This window comes from Nyctibius grandis, chromosome 7, assembly GCF_013368605.1.
Source record: "Nyctibius grandis isolate bNycGra1 chromosome 7, bNycGra1.pri, whole genome shotgun sequence".
Lineage (NCBI taxonomy): Eukaryota > Metazoa > Chordata > Aves > Nyctibiiformes > Nyctibiidae > Nyctibius > Nyctibius grandis.
Window position 1 is genome coordinate 8,683,177 of NC_090664.1, and position 12,394 is coordinate 8,695,570.

General features: G+C 38.9%; 1 protein-coding gene across 2 annotated transcripts in view; it reads left to right on the forward strand.

Annotated features, from left to right (window-relative positions):
- Window positions 1-195: 195 nt before the first annotated feature.
- Window positions 196-12,394, forward strand: part of EXOSC7 (exosome component 7) — a 29,963-nt gene continuing 17,764 nt past the window's right edge. For both annotated transcript variants that reach the window (XM_068404900.1, XM_068404901.1), the window contains exons 1-5: window positions 196-379; window positions 1,421-1,522; window positions 2,219-2,313; window positions 8,090-8,255; window positions 12,081-12,151. In XM_068404900.1, the coding sequence (XP_068261001.1) occupies window positions 323-379; window positions 1,421-1,522; window positions 2,219-2,313; window positions 8,090-8,255; window positions 12,081-12,151 (491 nt within the window). In that variant the 5' untranslated portion in view covers window positions 196-322. The remainder of the gene's footprint in view (window positions 380-1,420; window positions 1,523-2,218; window positions 2,314-8,089; window positions 8,256-12,080; window positions 12,152-12,394) is intronic.

The following is a 12,394-nucleotide window of genomic DNA, read 5'->3' on the forward strand; positions in this document are numbered from 1 at the left end:
CGTGGAAGCCTTCTGTGGGGAGTTTAAGGGCTGCGCACCCCACTTTGCCCGTAAGAAGGGGGAGACCCCGAGCCCACTTCCCCGCTCGGCGGGCGGAACAGCGCGACCGGGGCGCCTTCCCGCCTCGGGCGCGCGGGGGCGGTGCAGGGCGCAGGCGCGGAGCAGTGCGCAGGCGCAGGGTCCGCCCCCGCACCGGGCCCGCTCGCCCTCGCCCTCGCCCTCGCCCATCCTCCCCGTCGTAGCTGCGGCCGTTGCCACTGGCGGCGGCGGCGGCGCGCCGGCGCCGGAAGCGGCAGGGCGGTGCCGTCCGGCGGGGGGAGGCATGGCGTCCGTGGTGCTCAGCGAGGCGGAGAAGGTCTACATCATGCATGGCGTCCAGGTAGTGGCGGCGGCGGCGGGCGCCTTGCGGGAGGTTCCGCTAACCCGGGGCGGCATGGAGGTGGCAGTCTCCGTCCCGGGGAGCGGGAAGGTATTTGGGCCGGGCCCACCGTGCCTGCGGCCGGTGGTAGCGTTGCCCTGTGAGGCGCGGGCAGGGCCCTTCCCCGCCCCTCCGGGCTTGCTCCCTCTGAGCAGGTGAGGGGCGGCAGCGAGTTACGGTGTTGGCTGGGGAGGAGGGAGGGAGCTTCCCGTTACCCGGTGTCTAGGGGGAAATCTCTGGGGTAATAATCATCCGGGCACACTGAGCAGAGCATCAGAGCGGAAAGCAGGCTGCGAACAGGACCGGGATTTGTTTTTTCATTTCTTGCCCTCCTCTTTCCCCCTCGTCCCTTGCTCTTTCTCAAGTTTTTACCATTGCATAGAGTCTTAGCCTGTCACTAAGCTAAGGAACAGCGAGTGGACCGAAGGACGTGTGGGGAGAAACGCCAGAGATAAAAGGACTGTGCTTTCTGCAAAGTGCAGAAGCTGTGTTTTGCTGCGAAGAAAACTACTTTTATGGAGATGAGCTGTGTAGTATCAGAGGGTGCATAATATCTGTTTTTGAAATGCAAACAGATGAAAGCATTTGGAAGGCTGGTGGGTTATTTTTGTCTGCTGGGTCCTAAATACATATATAAAAGTACAGAACTTGAGTATCCCAAGACAGACCCGTGTTGTGTTAGGTGAAGTACCTTTTAAAGCCAAGACCTTTACACTTTTGTAGTCTGAAGCTTTCTGTTGAAACAGGATGGAAGTAGTGCAGGAGTTCTGGTGTGTCAGCAGGGGGCTTGTTGCGAGCTCTAGATAAACAAGAGGTGACTGGAAAAGTACAGTTGGTTCTGTTGTACTCTTAAGTGAAAGTTAGTGATGAAACTGGGAGCTGTCACTTTTGCATTAATTTTACTGCTGTGTTTGACATGAGGGAAACTTCAAAATCAGGGATTCTTTTTTTGCTTTTCATTACTGATTCTCTTAAGCACAATATATTGATCGTTGTTCTTAGGAGGACCTTCGTGTAGATGGTCGTGGCTGTGAAGACTACAGAAGTGCAGAAGTAGAAACAGATGTTGTATCAAACACAAGTGGATCTGCAAGAGTAAAGCTGGTTGGTAAATTTCTTAGGGATCACGTACTTTGCTGATGAGGCTTCTGGTTTATGTGACTAGTTTTAAGATAAGCCGAGGCTGTTTGTAGAGGGGTTTGTGTGTGTAATAAAATGTGTGTGTATATAGCACTAACTGAAACTATGGGTTAAGGAAATAATGACAGGATATATAATTCATTCAGGCTGGCTTAACCTACTTGAGCTAGATTTGCTGTGAAGTACTTGAAAAGCCTTCAATCTGAACTGATCTACCAATTAATCTTGAAAAAATGAAATTGCTGTTGTGCCTAATCACTGGAAAAAATAGTCCTGTTCCTTTAGAGTGAAGCAGTACTACTTCTGGCATGTGTTGCATGTGAAGAAGATAAATTGTGCAATATTATAAAGGTTCTGCAGATATAGCTGTTTCCAGAGCCAAAATGATAGAAAAAGTCATGGATATGAAGAGTGTCTTTTTAACCTAGAGAAAACTAATATGTATGGTAATTATTTGAAGAAACTTTTTAGGCTTAACATTGTTCTTCTAAAGCCTTTCCTTTTTTTTAAAAAAACTAATGTGATTTTAAGTTCACTCTGATAGAATGATGGGTACAGATAACTGAAAGGTAGCAATGTCAACTTACCATTGACATTTAAATTAAACAAGTGGTTTTGTGAACATAATTCTAGTTCTGTGATATATTTTTGTTTTAACAGGGACACACTGATATCTTGGTAGGTGTAAAAGCTGAAATGGGGACACCAAAGTTGGAGAAACCAGATGAAGGTTACCTGGAATTCTTTGTTGACTGGTTAGTATACTAAAAGAGAAGGAAATAGATCTATCTTTGGAATAAATGACTAATCAGATTTTGCCATTCTTCTGAAGTTTATACCTTCATTTCACTAACTTCCCCTAAGGGTCTGAGTAATAGAAACAAGTTATTCTACTGTTTTGGTAGTGATGAGTGTTCAGAAACTTTCTGCTGGTTCTGCAGACCCAAAATAAGGAAAACAGTAGCTGTTAAAGAATGAAAGCACGTTAAAAAAAAATCCCAAATAGCATGGCATCATTGCAGCTGGAAAAGAGTAATGGTTCAGTTACACGTGCATTTAACGTGGCTTCATGACTACAATGTCAGTTGTCTTTTTTACAATGACAGAATAGAAAAAAATCTCTTTCAAAAATTAAGTATTCCAGAAGACAAGAATTGACTGATACAGATTGTACTTTAACTGTACTTAAAGGATTTTGCTTACTTTGTCTTTGAAAGCAGTGGAAAAAGTTTGAAGTGTGTTCTGTGCAAAACCGTTTAAAAAAAGAAAATCCTCACTTTAAACTTCAGATGCAAAAGTTAATTAGAAAATTTCGTTATCATTTATCGGTGAATCAGTATTTCATTAACTAAAATGGTATTTGTTTTTAATCATATTTCTGGCTTTGTGCTACAAATGGACTATTGTTTATCCTTACAGTCTTCATAGTGCTTGAACTATGAAGGAATCTAGAAGAAAACCGAGAGCTCTTGTTTTCAGGTTACTCTGGCATAGCATAGTGGCATCTCAATGTTATTCCAGACTGTCTGCTGTCTGAAACTACAGTATCCATGTCTTGCAGACTTCCTAAAACTGTTCTTTATGAAATAATGTGCTTTGGCAACCTCTCATAAAAGCCTTGACATTGTCAAGTTAGCTGTTCTGTATTTGACCTTTGTTTTTTTTTTACTGAAAACAAAAAATGGTGCTGCTCTGACATTAAACCAATATACCATTAGTAAAGCTAAGGTACGAGAGCTACCGAGTAAGTGTATATCTGATAATCTTTCTGACCTAACTGGCTATATCTCTCTTAACGTTTGTATCTCTCGCATTATGCAGCCTTATCTAAGACTTCCTCTGTACATCACGATGTGTTAGTTAACTGCGGAAACTTATGATTTGTAGAGGGAAGGACTCACCTATGAATTAATGGTTTGTCTATGGTTACTGTTCAAAAAATATAAGACGGGAAGGTGATCCTCTCAAATGTGGTCCTGCTGTTAGAGGGGATCTGAGCGTGACTGCTTTATAAAACTCGTATATGAAATATCCTGAATAGTACCTGCTTTGTTCTGGTGGCTTCTATATGAAGGAAGTCCAATGACAGCAGGGATATTTCCTTACTAAAACAAGCGGTCTGTGGGGATGTTGCAATTCTGTGATACTTCTTTCACATGTAAATAATGTTAGAAAAACTTTAACTCATTAGATTAATGTTAGGTTGTATTTTCTAACTGTTAATCTCTGCTTCATAAGAAGATGGGAGGGAGATGTAGAGCAATATTGTGCAAGATGGATCTTGTCAGTTCTAGAAATAGGTAATCCTTGCTTTCTGTGACAACAGACCAAAAGCCTAAATTTTAGAGAAGGGTAGTCACTTCTTGCATGCTTGTGCCGCTGGGGAAAGGTGACCTCTGGCCTCCAGAAAGATCCAAAAGACAAAATGTGAAGTGGGAGCAGCTTGTTCTCTGTAAAGTGAAATGAAATGCTGTCAGTACTCTGATGCTTTTCCAGGCTGCCACTGGGTGGTAGTAACTGGCCATAGTTTGGTACACTGCATCTGCATCTCTGGTGAAGTTCCTGTGTGTTCTAGTTGGCTTTTATATTGTTGAAACTGATAATAAAAACTTAGACTGCAGTGTTTGCTATCTTAAAATGCTTATTTCCCAAAACTTTCATGGTTTCCTGTACTGCTGAAAGTAATCACTTGCTGGATCATGTATATAATTCTCTGCCTCAGAATTCCATTTCTATTTCTCTTCATTCTGCTCTGAGTCCTTAACCTAAAATCTGAGAAGCATGTTTAGTCTCACTTTGAGACAGACTTTAATGCTTATCTCCAGAAGAGAGTATTTTTGGGGCAGTGATTTGTGATACTAGAAATGAATTATCATAGAACAAGTCCATGTCCTATGTGATCTGCATACTGCCCATCAGCACTGGAGAAGACACTCATCCTGGCCATTGATGCTGAAAGACTGATGTGTCTGCTTTTCTCATGTTTGAGTTTTGGGGCTATTCTAATACTGACTTGTTAGAGGGTTTTTTGGGGTTTTGATTTTTGACTGAAGCAAAGATTTATCATTTTTGAAGTGTGAGAAATAACAAAAAAACAAAAGCAGACATCTGAATTCCTAGAATGCATTAGGTTTTGTTTGTGGAATTAAGGAAGCAAGGAATATATTTGTCCAAGTGTGGCCATCTGTTCTTCCGCTTTGAAGGCCAGACATGGTTTTGTTCCAGCTGGAAGAGTGGGCCTGTTTCAGTGGTGCCTGCATGGGAGTCTGGATCAGGTAGGATTTTAAATACTGTGCATGGAAAGCGGTTCTCCAAATCATAAGAGGTGACAGTATTGCAGAACAGCCACATCAGCATGCTCTTAGGTGATCTGCAGATGTTGTTCCACTGTGTTTTATGGAGAAGATGTTAACTTAAAACATATTTTAGTGCAGTTGCTGAAGATGTCACTTGAATGGTGGCTGCAGGAGAGGAACCTTTCTTCCCCTTCTTTCTCCTACAGTTAACCTGTTATCGTGGCAACTGTTCTTTGCAGAGGCAAGAGGCAAACTAATGGGTTTTGAAGGAATGAAATGTCTTTACAATTTTTTACGGTACTTCCTCCATTAAAGGTGGTCTGTAGTGGATTTAGTTTGGTTTTCGGAGACAAACACTATCTGATGGTTGAGTAAAAAGTGTGTCAAACTCTATAAGCAGATGTTCCTTTCAGATGGGAAGCATGGTGACAGTGTCTGACCAGGCAAAGACCTGAATCAGTAAATCCATGTTGGTAGAGTTTGACTAGACTAAATCCAAACCCTTGTTAGCCCGATTTTTTGTAGGGTCATGAGCTTGAATATAATCGTAATCATATTAACACAGTTAGACAGCACCTGGACCTGAATTCAGATCTATTTCTGGGACTGCCTTGGCAGTACAGATGTGTCATAAATGTGGTATCTTCTGGCTGCTTTCTGGAAGGGTAGAGTATTAGTGAAGAGGTTAATTCACTGCTGATTCTAAGAAGCAAATCTGACTTCTTGTTTTAAATGATTGTATGCTGGTTTTGGTGCAAGAATAGAAATCTGGTATTGGTTGCTTGAAGTAAATACAGCTTTAAGTGAAGAATATGCTCTGTATAATGAAGCCCTTGTATACCAGGAAAATAGCTGTAAGCTTTTGTTTAATTAACTGTTTTATCTCTGTTAGAATTATAGCATATTAATGGCCTTGAGCAACGGATGGGAAGTACTTAACTACTGTGAGAGAAAGGTTTTGACTGGTAACAGTAAGTGTTTTGAAAGTAGAGATCTGTGCTAGAAGCCTCATGCTTTAGGAGTCTTGATTGTTACGCGATGTGACACTGAAAAGGTTTTGAAAGTCTTTAAAATTACATTCTGTTCAGGAGTAGAAGTTCTGTGCTCCACTTGGCCGCTATTAAGTTCTTTCTGTGCCCCATAAAACAAGCTTTTTAGCATTTTCTTTTATTAGTGTGCTAGACAACCCTTTTTCACATTTTACCCAGTGTAAATTACTGCAATAGTCTGTGAGGGTTGGGTGGCAGTATTTACCATATCATTATTATAATAGTATCCTGCTAACATTATATTTTTATTTCACTTTGATTGCAAGGAATTGAAGTGTTAAAATAATTAAGATGCAATGAAACTTGCAATAATATTCCAGTTGAGTCTTACGTTCTTCTTACTCTCTGTCAAAGACAGTGGCCATTTATAATTAAAAACTACAATATTTGATAAAAATTCATGTTTAGAAATAATAACAAGGTATAGGCTGAGGTTTGTATAATTCTTTTCAACTTATCATAGGTATCATGATGCTTGCATAAACATACTTTAAACAGAATTATGTAGTTGTGTGAAAGCTGCTTCCATGGATGAGTGCTTGTTCAATACGACCTAAAGGCCTGACTCGGCATGTTTCCAGAATTACGTCCTACTTACATGTGGTCTTGTTGTATAAAATTGGTGTCTAATATTAACGCAACTGCAAATAATACTGTGTCACACTTGCAGCAATTCAAGTGGCAAATGTGGTTTGGAAGTGTAGGTCAGTGCTTGATTGGCAGTAATTTATTTATTTTTTTTTAAGCATGTATAGTGCTGTCTGGTTATAGAAGCAGCAAATAACTTCTATAAAATTTAGTAGCTCTTCCTGGTATTCTGAGTTTTCATCAGTTCTGCAAAAGAACAAGTTGGGAGAACTACTGTGAGGTAAGGATTTCCCTTATAGGCTCTGCAGTCCTGTTGATACAGCTCATTGATGGTTTAAGTCATGCCTAGATAATCTGGATCTTTAGTTGTTGCTTTTTTAAAGGTGAAGGGATTATATGCCAAGATTTTTTCTGCTGTATGTTTGCATTCCTGTGGTGTTCCTGTTGGAAGAGCTAAGAGTTTGTATCATCATATAAACACAAAACATACATGAGAAATTGGCACTGGGAGGTGCCCAGCCAGAAGAACACAAGGCTTTGCTATTATAGATTTTGAACGTATTGAACAACTTCTGTGGAACCAACTCCTTTCCTGTGTTCTGTAATGAGAAATTAATTTTGGGGAGGTGTGACTAGTTTATTTAAAAACAAGATCTGCAATATGTGCTGTGGCTCAGCTGCTTGGGAATGCTCTTGCCCTCTCTATAAACCAGAGTCTGGGTTTAGAATATTTGTTGTTTTGCTGTATATGCATCTCTGGACATTTCTGCTCTATTTCATTATAACTTGGAGGTGTTTTTTTTTTTTGGTGTAGGGTTTTGGTTTGTTTGGGTTTTTTTTTGTAGGTTGTTTTTTGTTTTTGTAGGCCTGTTTTATTGTTAGAGTTTTGTTCTTAGATGTGTACAAGGCCCCAGTGCCCAAGGACTTTCTTGCATGACTGCTCGTAAACAAATTTTGTTGCGTTGGAATCAGGGAAGTGAAGACCACACGCTTTTGTCAGTTGCCTTCTGGAAAAATGTTCTTTAGTTGCTGCTCTCCATAAGCTGCAGTTGCTGAAAATAATGAGCCGCTGTCTTGATAGCAGAGAGTACACTCAGTAAAGAAATTACCAATTAAGATCAGGTAGTCATGTCTATATATAAAAGTGCATATTCTACTTGTCATGTTGTCACATCTTTCTCTTCTTAGCCACTCTATTATCTTACCAATTTAACATTCAACTCTAACAGGCTGTCTTGTTAGCTGTTCTGAACTTAGTGCAGGTTTCTTTTACTTTTTTTGTTTTTGGAAGGGTTGAAGTGATAGAAGATGAGAGTGCTTAAGAAATAATCCCTGAGAGACCTCACCAACTTTAATAGTGTAACTTGGGAACTGAAGATAGTAGTGGAATTTAATTAGTATCAGAGTTTGTAACAAAATGTAGGTATATTATCTGCATTAAGACATTTTCTTATGCAAAATGGAAATAATCTTTACAGATAGGAAGCTTATTCTTGTACAAATAAATTCTTAGATATTTCTAATGCTTTATATTTAAGAAATGTTCTTTGGGTATTGTCTGCTTCAGAAGTAAAAGTATTTTTTCTTTCTTTATCTAGTTCTGCAAATGCTACTCCTGAATTTGAAGGCCGTGGCGGAGAAGAGCTTGGCACAGAGATAGCAAATACACTCTACAGAGTATTTAGCAGTGAGAGCAGTGTAGACTTGAAATCACTTTGTATTAATCCCAGAGAGCACTGCTGGGTTCTCTATGTTGATGTATTGGTAAGTAAGGAAATGAAAACTAAGATTCAAGGAGGTTTTTCAAGGCACTGACTGACTTAGCATAACTATGTGTATTTTCGTATAAAAAAAGTTTCTCATAATGTGACATAATGCTTTGCAGCATGGATGGCCATTTTCTTGTGAATCTGCCTATAATAGTTAATCACTACTTCCAGCTTGCTCTTTTTCTGCTCTTCTTAATGCCCTTGCTCCACTGCAGAGCTAATAAAATACTGAATACTCCAAATCTGTCTCAGATAAAAATCACTGACAAGGAAATTGCCACTAAAGAAGGCTAAACTTTGTTCCAAGCTAGATATAACAGCAAATGTATGTAAGTTAGCGTGGGTGTGTGTTAGCCCTAACATAACTGTCCATCCTGTCTACCTCTTTGCACTATTATCAGTACTAATTCGATAAAGTAAAATAGAAACTTTTCTGGCAAAAGTTATGTTTGGCCTAGGCACTTTTTGATGAAAGCTGTATATGTATATCGAATGTAGAAGAGAAACCGAATATTTGTTTCCATTAAAAAAAATGGAAACTGAATTTTATGCATGTAAATCTTGTGCATGCAGCAGCTCAATTTCCAAACTGCTGTATTTAAAGCACTCTGTCATGGGAATTTAATACAAGTCTGCAAGTCATACTCTCCTGAGCATTATTTCCAGTTCTTATTTGTCCAGAATTGAGATTCCATTTGTCAAATTTGTAACTGAAAATACGTTGAGGGATCTTACTCACGGGAATCCATTAATGTCTATGAAATTATTTGCAAAATGTTAAGCAGTATTGCCAAAAAAATTAAATACAGGGTTTTATTAAACAAAACAGGAACATTCAGACTAAGACCTAAATAAAAGTGAAAAGTAGTCCATTAGGTGTTTAAAAAGCAGTAGCATTAGCCTGATTATAGTAGATACGGTACATACTGTGACTTAGTCCACAGACAGAATGACCAAATGTGTGCCACTGCTGAGTGCTTTAACAGTCCTAGTCACCAGCTTATTGGAGCTTGGCATAGTTTACTAGAGAATGAAGTGTGAGTTCTGAGAAATCACACTGTGGCCTCTAGTTACTAGGTAATTACAAGCAGAGGTACAGAATATTAAATGCTGTGCTTATTTAAGCAATGTACTGCTTAACGTTGCATAAACACTGCCTAAACAAAGACTTTCATAAAGCTGACTGCTGCAGAAGTAGTTCTGTATAGCTTTTGTATGAGGTATAACTGGTCATTATTTGATTCTTCCTGGACAAATTTATTGATTGTCCACAGCCGCAGAGAAAACCAGTCTTGGTATTTTTATGCTACTAGTTGTATCAGAATTATGAATATCAGGATCTGTGCTATGTGATGAATTTTACATTTCGCTTTGTTTACAGTGCCAGTAAAGAATCTGTTGTAGATTCATAACTAGGACTCTAAACTTGATGTGTCTTTTTAATGTCATATTCTACAGAGATTTTGTGTGTGAGCCATTGAAGAGCTGCTGGTATAATTAGAACAAGATACTGTTAACATTTGTCTCTTCTGTTCCCCCTGTTCTTTTTTTTTTTTTTTTCCTACCTCAGGCCTCTGTATTTTCACATTTTTTGAGGTATTTGTACTATTTCCTCTTCTAAATAGAAGAGATGTATATCACATGTGATAGTTTATACTTGATGTAGGTGCTTGATACCTACAGGTTTTCCTGAAGCTGCTCTTGCTGAATCATTCCCATAGAGCTCTAATAGTACATCGTAGAAGTATGACACGTGCTAATACAAGGCACTACAAGTCATATTATTCATTATTTGAGGGAGGCAGATTCTAAATATAATAGCAATGCTTCTTGAGAGTCCTTTGGATGATGTTTTCCTTCAGAATTCCTGGAAATTGTTCACATTAGTGTTTGTGTTGCATAGTTAAGTTGGAGGGAAAATAAGCCTTTAATCTATCTTAAGTCTGAAACTACTGGTACCTTGTGGTCAGGTGGGAAGGTACTTGTTTTCAAGCCTCTCATTCCAAAAGACAAAAACCCAGAAGGAACGTTACGAACCTAGAGATACTCCATTGCGAAGTAATTTAGCCATGCGCGCTTTTCTTTCTAGTCTGTCCGTACACAATTATAGCGCCTCCCAAGCACACTGACCACTAGAAAATATTTGAGAGATGTTTTTAATTGATAAGCTGTATAACTATGCAAAATATACTATTTTCTCTTTTGAGGCTGCACATCTCAAATCTTGTTTACATACAGGAGTAATAACTTTTTCATTTGTATGTCAGAAAATTAAAAGCAGTCCTTTCTAAAGCCTCCTTTGCTTCCTACAACTCACAGTTGTGCAGACTCTCTTAGTCCTTAAAAAAAAACAGTAAAAATAAAAAAAAATAATGGAGGGGATCTCAGTACAAAGTGCTTCAGCTGAGAAGAGAGTGTCTATTTCTTTTTGGAGGAATTGTTGTACCATGCTTGATATAGTCTGTGTTCCTAGCCTATAGGCGCCACTATAATACAGATAAGGCTTTAGAAGAGTAGCCTGAACATAAGCCTAGCAACAGTACAGGCACATCCCTTTATTGTGTTTTAATAACAAAGATATTGTGGGGCTTATTGTGTTATCCAGTGAAATCCAATAATGACTGAAAGTGGCAAGTTAACCTCTCTGTATCCAGCAGCTGTTTGCAAAGAAATAATTTGATCACCTTTGTATTTAACTTTCTATCCCAACTTTTTGTCACTTTTTACATGATTCAGTCTGTCTTCATGAAAATAAACTGTTTTTCTAGAATATCTGATTTATGATTTGCTCCCAGTGCGGGAGTTTATCTCGTTCTTAAATAGATTTTGAAGAGCAGTCAACGCAGTCAGTGTTGCAAAACTCGTTTTGCTCTCATCATAACAGCATGGATTGATGTAATGAGGAAGCATCCATATGTTCTCACTGAAGTAGTTTCAAATGCTTGCTGGGGATGTGTGTGTTCACAGAATAGTACTGGCAGCCGAGAGCGGAGCTTGTCAGAGAACTAACACTAGACTAGGGTCAAATGCATCTTTTGAGTTGTCTGTCAGAAGGTATTAGTGGTTACAGGAGCCCTGCCTTTTTATCTAATATGCAGTGCTGCTCTTCTCTTCGGCTGTTTTTCTGATTTTCAGGGGAAGAAACTAAGCTAGACTCCCTCCACATGCTTTAATTAAAATGACAGTGTTATCAACAAGTAGACTTTGACATTAGGATTTCCTTAGATCTTTTTCAGCTACAAGACAAACCTGCTGATGAGTCCTTTTCCATAAAGAATAGAGAATAAATCACAATGTGCCTTCATAACTGTACCTTTTATAACCACCTTTTCATGCCCTGTTCTGGGTGACAATTTGTGTTGCTGCTTTGAAAACAATTCTGCCAATCGAGTTTATCCAGCTGACATTCAAAAAAGACTCCTCTTCAAAATATAGAAAATGGATTGGCTTGATTTAACATTAAACAATGAATGTGGTGAGTTTATAAAAAGTATTCTGGTCGTAGTCTGGTTCAGAGCCTTAGCACAAGAGGATAACAGCAGTGGTTTCATTTCAGCTTCTATTATTAAATATTATCATTAACTTTATTATGAAGTGCATTAACTCTTCTATTTTCCATGTATAATACAGTTAGCTGAAATCTTAATTTCATATCTGTTGTTTATTTTCGTAGGTAGGCTTTAAAGACAACTTTGTTTTTAAAAAAACTTGTTCTGGTTCTTACTTTCGTGCCTTTTCAAGTAGGTTTAAGTAAAAGAAAGACTCGATTTAAAGGCACTAGCCTGATTTTCTTTAAAGAGATTCTTTTTTTCCTCCCCAGTTACTGGAATGTGGTGGGAACCTCTTTGATGCAATCTCTATCGCAGTGAAGGCAGCTCTCTTTAACACAAGGTAAAGCACAGATCTCATTTCCTGTGAGTGGAAGTGGTATGGGAATTGGAAGAGAAGTACTCTATGTGAGTTAAGCGTATGCTTAATTATGCTTAATATGCTGAGCTAATGCTTAATTATTTAAGTGAGAAAAACCCAAGGCAACTTGCATTCAGATACAAGGCAGTCTATTTGCATGCAAGTAACATGAACTAATGACTTTAACTCAGTTTCTAATAACTGTCATATTGCATTATATGCACA